General features: G+C 44.8%; 1 protein-coding gene across 1 annotated transcript; it reads right to left on the reverse strand.

Annotated features, from left to right (window-relative positions):
• Window positions 1-6,029: 6,029 nt before the first annotated feature.
• LOC102146887 (cystatin-9-like) lies at window positions 6,030-9,844 on the reverse strand. Its single transcript, XM_005568165.4, has 3 exons — window positions 9,471-9,844; window positions 7,158-7,271; window positions 6,030-6,212 (listed from the first exon to the last, which is right to left on the reverse strand). The coding sequence occupies exons 1-3, from the start codon at window positions 9,708-9,710 to the stop codon at window positions 6,123-6,125; spliced, it is 444 nt and encodes a 147-aa protein (XP_005568222.3). The 5' UTR covers window positions 9,711-9,844; the 3' UTR covers window positions 6,030-6,122.
• Window positions 9,845-11,939: the final 2,095 nt, after the last annotated feature.

Raw genomic sequence — 11,939 nt, forward strand, 5'->3', positions numbered from 1 at the left:
TCTGATTATATTTGTTTGACTCTTCTCTTTTTTTCCTAGTCTAGCTAAAGGTTTGTCAACTTTGTTTATCTTTTTTAAAAAACAATTGTTTGTTTTGTTGATACTTTCCATTGTTTTCCTAGTCTCTATTTTATTTCTTTCTTCTCTGATCTTATATTTTTCTTCCTGCTATTAAGTCTGGGCTTAGTTTGTTTTTCTTTTTCTGGCATCTTGAGGTGCAATATTAGGATGTTTATTTGAGTTTTTTTTCTTATTTGATGTAGACATTTGTTGCTATAAATTTCCATCTTAGAACCACTTTTTGCTGCATTCTATAAGTTTTGGTATGTTGTGCTTTTATTTTTGTTTGTCTCAAGATAATTTCAAATTTTCCTTTTAATTTATTAATGTACCCATTGATTATTCAGAAGCACATCTTTAAATTTTCACGTTATTTGGAAATTTAAAAAAGTCTTTCTCATATTGATTTGTAGATTCATACCATTGTGCTCAGAAAGGATACTTGATAATGATTTCACTCTTCTTAAATTTGAAAATTGCTTTCCTAATGTAAAATGTATCTGGAGATTGTTGTTTGTGCAATTGAAAGTAATGCATATTCCACTTCTGGTGGCTGGAATGTTCTGGACATACCTGTGAGGTCATTTGGTCCAGGGAATAGTTCAATTATAATGTTTCCTTATTGTTGTCTGTCTTGATAATCTGCTCATTGTGGGAAGTAGAATATTGAAGTTCCCTACTCTGTGCTGCAATCTACATCTCCCTTTAATTCTATTAACTATTGAATTATATGTTTAGGCACTCAGATAGATGCCTGGTGTATTTGCATTTATAATTCTTATATACTCTTAATGAATCAATTAATTTATTATAAGGATCTTCTTTGTGTTATTTAAGTATTTTTGACTTAAAGTTTATTTGAACTGCTATCAGTATAGGTATCTCTGCTCTCTTTTGATTTGTTTGCATAAAATATCTTTTTTCATCTCTTTCCACCTATTCATACATTTAAGGTAAGATGAATCTCTTGTAAGCAGCATAGGCATGGATTTTATTTGTTTATCCATTCAGCCATTCCATGTCTTTTGATTAAAGATTATAAACTATTCACATTCAAGGTAACTATTGATATGTAAGGACTTACTACTGCCCTTTTGATAAATGTTTTCTGGCTGTTATGTAGATTTTTTTCTTTCTTCCTCTCTTGTTTTCTTCCTTTATGATTAGATGATTTTACGTAGTAGTATGCTTTGATTTTTTTTTTTTTTTTTTTTTTTTTTGAGGTGGAGTCTCACTCTGTTGCCCAGGCTAGAGTGCAGTGGTATGATCTCGGCTCACTGCAAGCTCCGCCTCCTGGGTTCATGCCATTCTCCTGCCTCAGCCTCCCAAGTAGCTGGGACTACAGGTGCACACCACCATGCCCAGCTAATTTTTTGTGTTTTTAATAGAGATGGGGTTTCACCATGTTAGCCAGGATGATCTCGATCTCCTGACCTCGTCATCCGCCCGCCTCGGCCTCCCAAAGTGCTGGGATTACAGGCGTGAGCCACCACACTCAGCCTGAATTTTTACTTCCGATATTTTCTTTATTTACTATAGGTTTTTGGTTTTCGTTACCATGAGGCTTACACAAAATATATTATAGTTATAACAGGCTATGTTGAGCCAATAATAACTTAACTTCAATTACGTTGAAAAACTCTACACTCTTCTCCTAGCATTTTATGATTTTGATGTCACAGTTTACATCTTTTAATGTGTATATCCCTTAACACAGGGGTCCTAAACCCCTGGGCTGCAGACTGGTACGGGTCTGTGGCCTTTCAGGAACCAGGTTACACAGCAGGCGGTGAGCAGTGGCTGAGCAAGCATTACCACCTGAGCTTTGCCTTCTGTCAGGTCAGCAGTGGCATTAGATTCTCACAGGAGTGTGATCTGCATATGAGAGGGATCTAGGTTGTATGCTCCTTATGAGAATCTAACTAATGCCTGGTGACCTGGCGTGAAGCAATTTCATACCAAAACCATCCCCTACCCCCTACCCCCCAGTCCACAGAGAAATTGTCTCCTATGAAACTGGTGCCTGGTGCCAAAAAGGTTGGGGACCACTGCCATAACAAGTCATTGTAGCTACTATTACTTCAAAGAGAAACAGTTTTGTCCTAAAATCTTCATACTAAAGATATAAGAGATTTGCAAGTTACCATTACAGTATTAGAATATTCTGAATTTCAGTATGTACTTAGTTTCACTAGGGAGATTTTTATTTTCATATATTAATTGTTTTCTTTCAGCTAAAGGACTGTTTTTTACCTGTTATTTTTTTTTTTTATTTTTTTTTATTTTTTATTTTTTTAAGACGGAGTCTTACTCTTGTGAGATCTTGGCTCACTGCAACCTCCACCTCTGCCTCCTGGGTTCAAGGAATTCTCCTGCCTCAGCCTCCAGAGTAGATGGGATTACAGGCACCCACTAACATGCCAGGCTAATTTTTGTATTTCAGTACCATGTTGGCCAGGCTGGTCTCAAACTGCTGACCTCATTATCCACCCGCCTCACCCTCCCAAAATGCTGGGATTACAGGTGTGAGCCTCCATGCCGGGCCAGCATTTCTTTTAAAGCAGGTCTAGTGGTGATGAACTTCCACAGTTTAATTTGTCTGGGAAAATTCTTATTTGTTCTTCATTTCTGAAGGACAGATTTGTTGGGTATAGTATTATTGGTTGCCAATTTAAAAAATTATTTCAGTTTATTTAATGTATCATTCAGCTCTGTCTTGACTTTTAAGGTCTCTGCTGAGAAATCAGAGGATAATCTTATAAAGATTCTCTTGTATGTGACAAGTTGATTTTTTCTTGATGCTTTCAAAATTCTCTTTTCCTTTGGCAATTGAAAATTCTATTATAATGCACTGGTAAAAAATCACTTTATATTTAATTTATTTAGGGTTATTTGGGCTTCCTGAATCTGTATGTTAATTTCTAGCTCCAGATTTGAAAATTTTCTGCCATTATTTACTTAAAGAAGATTCCTGCCTCTTCCTTTTCTGTGTTCCTCTGGGACACCTGTATTGCATTCAGTGGTTTGCTTGATAGTTTTCTATAACTCCTGTAGGATTTATTTACTCTTTTTGTGCTTTTTGTTTTGCTTCTCTCACAGGGTAATTTCAAATGACCTGATCTTAATCTCACTGATCCTTTCTTCTGGTTAATCACGTCTACTGTTGAAGTTATTTGAAGAAATTTTTCAGTTTAGTTAATTGTGTCTTTAGCTCCAGAATTTGTGTGGTTTTTTTATATGGTTTCTCTCTTTTTTGATCTTATAATTTTGTCTGTGTACATTTTTACTGATTTTTTATGTGTATTTTGATATTCTCTTGTAGCTCACTGAACATTGAAATATAATTACTTTGAATTTTTTGTCAGACTCTTGTAAATCTCCATTTTTTAGGGTAACTTACTGGTGCTTTATTTTTATGGTAGTGTCATGTTTCCCTGATTGTAATCCTTCTGGCCATGTGTTGGTGACTGTGCATTTCAAGTAGGCACTTGTTCCAATAAATATAGACTGACTTTGACAGGAAAAACCCCTCACCAATCATCTTGTCCAGAATTCTGGACAGGCATCTGGTATGGTCCATGGTAAGCTTGTTGCTGGAGTTCTTGGGCAGGCTCACCCGGTGCTTGGTTCTATAGGGTTGGGCCTGCAGCTTGGGTTCACCAGGATTGACCTGTTAATTGGGTCTGCAATGATGATTCTACAGACTTTCTCCATGTGGTTGGCCAGGAAGCCTGAATTAACTGGGCAAGCCTGAATCCTGGGTCCACAGAGGCTGACTTGGCACAGAGGAAGTCATGAGTCTGTGTCTGCAGTGTCCAGCCAGGTACTGGGATGGGCATGGTGTGTGTGATGGAACTGGAGCCTGAATGTATAGATTCTAGCCTAGCCCTGGAGAAATCCAAGAGCCAGCATCCATGGCTGTAGGCCTGGGTCCTCAGTTTTCAGAGGCTGTCCTGGAGACTGAGTCCACAGGGGTGGTTCTTGAGCCTTGGTCCACAGGGAAAGTTTGTGCGGGAGTCTACTGGTATGGTTCTGGACCCAGGATACACTGAAACATGTCTTGATCTTGGGACTGGAGCCTGGCACTCTGGGGACCAGCCTGGGTCCTGGGGCAGTGTAATGCATTGGAGTCCTAGAACCTGGGTCTGCAAGGTCTGGTCTGGAGCATAGGGCTACAGAAGCCAGACTGGAGGCTGGATGTGTGCATGCTGGTCTGGAGGTTAGATTCATGACGACTGGCTTGGAGCCTGGGGCACAGGACCGGGTTCAGTTCTGGGGTCATCCTGAAGGCTGAATGTGTGGGTACAGGCCTGGGTCCTGGGGCTGTGTGGGCAGGCCTGGAAACTGGGTGTGCAAGGGAAATCCTAGAACCTGGGTTTGCAGAGGCTGGACTGGCAGTGGCAACTTTTGAGATAGTCCTGATCTTTGGGTTTACTGGAGCACAGGATCACAGGGGATGGTCTTGAGTATATGCAGGCTTGTATGCTCTGTCTTCTGGTGCTGACCTGAAGTCAAGGGTTTTAGTAACTGGACAGGTGCTGGGTTAGACCTGAAGACTGACTCTGAGGAGCCAGCCTGGAGTCTGTATCTGTAGGAGCTAGCCTAGTGCTAGGATTGACCTGAAACCTGGGACCACAATAGCTGTCTTTGTGTTGGGGTGGGGCTGTAGCCTTGGAACATGGTGCCTGCCTGAAGATTGGGGTACTGTGGGACTTCCTGGCACTGGTTTTACTGTGGTAGGTGCAGTGTTGAAGTCTGAGGCAAAGTTCAATACTCCCTCACCTTCCTTCCCATAGGGGATATTTCTGTTCACAATATATAGCCTGGAGTAAGAGGAAGGGTGATGTGGGTTGTATAAAACTCTCCTTACTGCTCGCTTCAGTATTTTATTCTTATTTCTGTGCTATCCAAGTGTTACAATCTATCACTTGGTTTGATGAGTTCCTGTGAGGGTAGTTTATTTATAGGTAGTTTCAAATTGAGGTATTCATGAAGGGATGAATGTGGAAAGTTTCTCTTCTGCCATCTCGTTGACATCATCCCATGGATTTTTGTTATAATAAACATTGTGAAAATGTCCCATGTAATTGAACTTGAAAAGCAGGCAATTTAATTCCTGTATTCCTGAAAGTTTTCTGTCTACCTAGGCTGGTTCAGAAGTTAAGCAGTTAGTTAATCCTCTGCTAAGTACAAAGTCCTCTCACTCCCTTCCTACCTCTCCCATGCCTCTGCACATCCCGTACTGGAAAATCTCTCCCCTCTGGGGGAAAGTAGCTTGGTCTTGATTTCTTTCTTGAACAAATCCTATACCTTTATATCTTATGTAACTTCCATGCTACTTGATGCTGCTCTTTCATGTTTCTTATATTGTTATCCAGGTTCATGAACCCCTGTGGATTTGCGAGCATGCAGACTTAGTTTCCAAAGGCGGGTAGACCCTGAGGTTCAACATTTCTAAGAGATTTTTCAAAGATGCTGCTGCTGCCTCACGCGTCAGGACCATTTTACGAGGGTGAGCCTAGAAGTCTTTCTTCCACCCACCAATGTGCCACGGATCAGGAAAGTTATTGAGCCACACTTCAAGAACAGAGGCCACAAGACCAAGGGAGCCCAAGGCCATGTCTGAGCTCATCCAAGCACATGAGGTGCCTGAGAGGAGAGAGTCATTGCACCTCTGGCCACATGGGTTATTGGCTGTGAGCCCTGAGACAGTAGTTCAGATGTATCACTTGTGCCACCTGGAGCTGGCTCAGGAGTCCACCTACCCAGATCGTACTTGTTTGCCCTGCTGAGAATAACTCCATCGAACACCCAGCCCCTTTTATCAAGAACTATAGCACACAAAGTTTCTTAGCATGCTGATGTTTAATGGTCTATACTACATGATTAGGCTCAAGATGTGTGTATTTTCTAAAACGCTGGTCTAAGATCTCAAACACTTGCAAAATAGGATAACAAAAAAGTACAAAGCTGTACAGCCACTGAAGAGTCGTCAGAAGAGAAGTGCTGATGTCCACGGCATGTGGGAGCAGCACATGGCCAGGCCTGTGAGTAGGTTTCACTTAGTGGAATCCCTCCAAGCAGGTCTTGTTCAGGAGGCTGAAGTATGTCCTCCAGGGTCTGGTGCTGATGGTGAAGAAGCAGGTGAAAGTCTGAGAGAACAAGCACAGGAGGGGACAATGGGTCAGGGAGGCTCAGGAAGCTCCTGGCTCAAGCTCTGAACAATGGCTTCCTCTCCACCTTGCCCTTTCCCAGGTCAAGCAGTGGGAAGACAGGGGCTCTGGCCATCAGGTGCTGCCCCCAAGCCTGAATCCTGGGCTGTTCTGGAGGTTTGAGCTGAACTGCAGCTCTCTTCTGACCCAGGGGCAGTCGTGCCATGTGTCCCACTCCCTAGCAGTGGCCCTCAGGGGAACCCCGGGCTGTCCTGGTGTGATCCCTGCACCTAAGAGCATCGGGAGAATGTGTTGTCCCAGTGGAAGCAGTTCCCAGATTTAAGCAATTAGCTACCCGTTTGTTAATATCACAATAAAGGAGTTGATTAAGCATAGGAAGAGTTTTCCCAGAGCCAGGCTTTACTTGGAGCTTGTCCCCTAGAGCAGGTGCTGCAGCTCAGAAGGGCCCTGGCCAGGCCTGGGAGGAGGGTAGTGGGGCTCCTTCTCAGCCTCCACCACTTTTGGGTCTAGGGGAGGGTAGGGACACCCTGAAAACTGCATCCACAGACAGAGGTGATGTCAGATCCCAGGTTCTTCCAGAAGGCAGAGAAGGAAGAGCAGAGAGGGGACAGCTTCTTACTGGACCCAAGAGACTGGGACCCCAGGGGGAAAGAGGAGTCTGAAGGCCAATGTGCCCTGGATGCAGGCAGCTGCCGTGGCGTGACAGGGCAGAGTCAGAAAACTCAGATTGGCCAGGAGCCTGTAAGTGGACCCCTGGCTGCCTGCCTGTCTGTGCTCCCCACTAAGGCACAAGCCGGGCAACCTGGTAGAGGCTGCTATGGGCTCACTCCTCTAAGTCTCTTTGTCAGCTGCACCCGTGCCCACACCACACCCCATATGGTATCCACAGCAGTGCCCAGGAGGGAAGCTGGTGTCCCTTCTTACATCGTTCAGCTCTGGGCTCTCTTGAAAAGGGCAGTTGTCAATGTCATCTTCAAACTTCCCACACCTGGTTCTCCCCAGCAGTAGCTCCATCGAGAGTACGGTCTTGGACTCCACCTATTGCACACAGAGAGATTAATGTGATCACGCCCTCCTTGTTGCCCCTAAGTAGCTGCTGGTGAAGATGTCATTTGTGTGGGAGAAGTCCCAACACTCTTCTCCATTAGGGAGCTCGTCCATGGGCCTGGCGTCAGGAGATCTTCCTTAGATTGGGGAGTTAAGAGCAAAAAGTGGATGGGCATGGTGGCCCCAAGGCAGACATAGGCTGAGTCATAACCCATGAATGTATCCCTGTTTCCTGATGCACTTCCCAGTCTCCCATGGTGAGACCCCAGCTTCACTCTCAGTCAGTGTCTGAACCTGCAGCTGCATTTCCAGAGGATGGTGCTATGTCCCTGGGGAGGGTGTTGGCTCTCCAAGAGCTTTCAGGGTAACCTCAGCCCTGGGACAGAGGGAGCCTCATCTACAGCGTGTTGTCAAACCTTCCCTGACCTCCAGAAAAAAAAAAAAAAAAAAAAAAAAGCAGGAATGCCACCCAGCACTCCCACTACACACAGGCACACATCCTTGGGAAAATGGCTTCAAGAAACACCATCTGGGATCGGGCGTGGTGGCTCACACCTGTAATCTCAACACTTTTGGAAGCTGGGGGCGGGTGGATCACGAGGTCAGGAGTTCGTGACCAGCCTGGCAAACATGGTGAAACCCCATCTCTACTAAAAATACAAAAGTTAACTGGACATGGTAGCAGGTGCCTGTAATCCCAGCTACTCAGGAGGGAGGCTGAGGCAGGAGAATCCTTTGAACTCGGGAGGCAGAGGTTGCAGTGAGCTGAGATCGCACAATTGCACTCCAGCCTGGTCAACAGTGTGAGACTCTATCTCAGAAAGAAAAGAAAAAAGAAAAGAAAAGAAAAAAGAGAGAAGAGAAGAAGGAAAGGAGACACCATCTGCCCTATTGCAAAGTGCACCTTGCTCTTCTTCTCACTCCATTCAGTTTCACTTCATTCAATCTCCTTTCTACCTGTCTGTCCATTTCCCCAACTCCAAAACTGACTCTAGAATTGTCACATCCAAGAACCCATGTGGCAGACTCCAGCCCAGAGAGCAGGGGTCAGAGAATCAGCCAGGGCCTTGCACAGGGTCTTTCCAGAGGCTTAAGCTCAGTGCAGGGTTGGGGTCCTTTTGCTCTTCTTGCAGCGTTTCAATAATGAGGGAGAAAGAGCATTTTTGCCTCTCCACCCAACTAGAAGTCCTCTACTTAGCTGGGCACGGTGGCTCATGCCTGTAATCCCAGCACTCTGGGAGGCCGAGGCGGGTGGATCACGAGGTCAGGAATTCAAGACCAGCCTGACCAACATAGTAAAACCCTGTCTCTACCAAAAATACAAAAAATTAGCCAGGCATGTAGCGGGTGCCTGTAATCCCAGCTATTCAGGAGGCTGAGGCAGGAGAATCACTTGAACCCGGGAGGTGGATCTTGCATTGAGCAGAGATGGCGCCACTGCACTCCAGCCCTAGCGACAGGGCTAGACTCCATCTCAAAAAAAAAAAAAAAAAAAAAAAAGTCCTCTTATTGGTGACTATTTTCATTGTTCATGCCTGCAGCACAGATGAACAGTGCATTCCTGATTGCATTCTGTAGTGACTTCATTAAAAGGAGAACATTTAAGATTAAGACCTGTGGTCTGAGGAAGAATGTAAAACAACCTTCAGTTTATTAAGTGCAGACACACCAAGGAGCCCAGAGACGGTGGAAATCAGCAAAGAGGAACTGACCACCCAGAGGTCTTTCGGGACTGGTAGGGGTTTCTAATAAGCAATAGCTCCTGAACCCTTACTGTTCTCTTTTTAAATTTTTATTTTTTAAATTGTCTCCTTTTTATTACATTTTTTGGAAATATTTCTCAATTTCTCTCTATTCACATTTCCTGTTCAGCCCTTTTCCTTATTCTGTATCTTCATTGTCTTGGTAGTCCTCATTTTGGAGTCATTCTTCAGTTAAATAATGTCATAAAAAGATGAAGATTAAATGATATGTTTTGCGTGAGAGTCGATTAGCATCAAATTATTAAAAATTTCTAAACTTAGATGTTTTCAAAATCAAAAATTAACTAAATTACCTTGTATTTTCTTAAGTATGGACTACAATTGGTGAACAAGACTCTTCAATAAGACCCTCCACTCCCACCCCACTCCCATTTTCACTGAGCAGCATATACCAGATGCCAGGGCAGGAGGGTATGTGGTCACCAACCTGCTCCTTCCAGGAATTCAAGATGTGCACCAGTCTGTAGGCATAATGGTCCTTGCTCTGTTGGTTGAATGTGTGCACGGCAAACTCCACTGTGGCAGGGAGGTAACGAGCCATGACATTGTATTCGTCACAGTCCCTTTGCTCGTGGAAATGCCAGGCATGGATCAGCGGGAGCTGGAAGCCTAAGAGAAGCAGCAGCAGCACCCAAGGCAGAGCTCCCCTCCACGGCAGGCCCAGCATGGTGCTGACTGTAGGCACCCCTGCTTTTGCTCTTCCCAGCCCCTGTGCCCACAGGAGTTAACTGAACAGAGACCCAGGCCTTAATCTCATCTGCTCAGACAGCCCTGTGGGACGAACTTGTCTCACCCCACACTGGCGACCAACAGGCACTCCTGCAGGACAGGAAGGGCAGGATCCTGGATTAAAGGGAGGCAGCTCTGGATGCGGAGTCACTCATCTGCCATCCTTCTGCCCTATACTCTCAAGGCCAGTGCAAGCCACAGGCAGGAGAGGAGCTACCCTCTGCCACTAGCTTTGAAAGCTGCTTCTTCAGAACCCACAGGTTCTGGGTGTCCTCAGGAGGCTGGTGTCCTTGGATGATTCTGTCTTCGCCTCCCACAGCGAACTGAGATAAGACCTGGGGACATCTTGGCTCTCACTCTCCCCTCCTTCACCCAGTCAAAGAGAGGATCTCCATTGTTCAGAAAAATAACTAAGATATCAGTTTGTTCTTTTGTTGTATAATACCGCAGCAGTTGTACTCTGCGAACCAAGGGAAAAAATGAAAAAAAAAAAAAAAGGCAATTTTTATCAACCATTTTGACCTGGGATGGACAATGAGTATTGTGAGAAAAGGGCAGAAAAGACAGAGAGCCAAGTCCTGAGGCCCCAGCCTGGTCACGCCCAGCCCAGCCCTGCTTGCATTTCTCAGCCTTGTCAGCCCTGGTTCCGGCTGAGCCAGAGCCAAGGTTTCTACAGGGCCCACCGCCCTACATCTGCAGCCCCACCACACATACTCATGTCTTATCAGACTGGAATACCATTCTAGACCAAATTTTTAAACACTTCCCTGGGAGATCACATGTTTCTGTCTCAATGAGATAGAGGTTGGACCATTCTTCCGCCCCTTGATCATTTTTATCTCCATCTGATTATCCTTCTTGGTGTTCTAGAGTGAGATATTTCGCCAGCACTTGGGTGATACTAGGTGGTCACTTTTAATCAATTTCCTGGCAATAACTAATCTGAAAGAGGAAATAATATTTCGTAGCTGTAAGAATGAACATTAAATAGTGCAGGACAGGTGAAGTATGCAAAAGTGAGAGCTTTGAGTTTGACTGAGAAGACTATGGCTGCGCGATATAGGCAAGAACCTCGCATTGTTGCCAGATAACAGAATACAAAGTTCAGTCCCAAGTCAGGGAGACTGATTCTACAAAACCTGCTCTGACTGTTTCCCAAACCATGTTCCCAGAGCATAGCAGGACCAGGCCCTGGAAGAGCATCACCGCATCTGTCCACACTAGCACAGCACTGGCCAGGTCAAGAAAGCTTCAGGTGAAGAGAGTCATGCTGCCTGATCCAACACCGGGGTGGTCTTGAGTGTCTCCTCACAGGAGACCCCACTCATCACACATAGACGATAGTAGCTAGTGGATGGGGAGCTGCTGTCCAGAAGCCATATGGCACCTGCATCTTAATCCTTTGCCTCGACTCCAGGAAGCAGGTGACACAGAGTAGGTGAAACCTGTGTCCTGATTAGCAATGATCACAGGCGAAATCTGGCTCTACTGCATTGATTTTTTTTTTAATTTTTTATTCATTTATTTTATTTTTTATTTTTTTGGAGTCTCACTCTGTTGCCCAGGCTTGAGTGCGGTGGTGTGATCTTGGCTCACTGCTGCAACCTCTGCCTCCCAGGTTCAAGAGATTCTCCTGCCTCAGCCTCCCTAGTAGCTGAGATTACAGGCTCGTTCCACCACATCTGGCTAATTCCTTGTATTTTTAGTAGAGATGGGGTTTTGCCATGTAGCCCAAGCTGGTCTCGAACTCTCCTGGCCTCAAGTGATCCTCCCACCTCAGCCTCATAACGTGCTGGGATTACAGGCGTGAGCCACTATGTTGGCCCCTATTGCGTTGTTGAAATGTCACTGGTCTGGATCACACCCAGCTGACCCATTCTCCTCATATTTATTTAACCGTGGCAAACAAACAGCTCAACCACACAACTATTTGGAAAATTATTTGTGAGCTCTACTGGGTTGTGAAAGATTTTCACATGAGAAAGATTTTCAAATACAACTCACAAGTCAAGGGATGCATAACACAAGATTCACACTTTCTTTTTCACTTGGCAAAGTCTTGCTTATAATTGTGAAGCAGAAGCCAGCACTAGAGGATTCCTTACCACTGCATCAGTTACACAGGAATGAAACCTTCTCGTGGGTTCCCTAAAATCTGAGATTGGAA

Source organism: Macaca fascicularis, chromosome 10, assembly GCF_037993035.2.
Source record: "Macaca fascicularis isolate 582-1 chromosome 10, T2T-MFA8v1.1".
Classification (NCBI taxonomy): domain Eukaryota; kingdom Metazoa; phylum Chordata; class Mammalia; order Primates; family Cercopithecidae; genus Macaca; species Macaca fascicularis.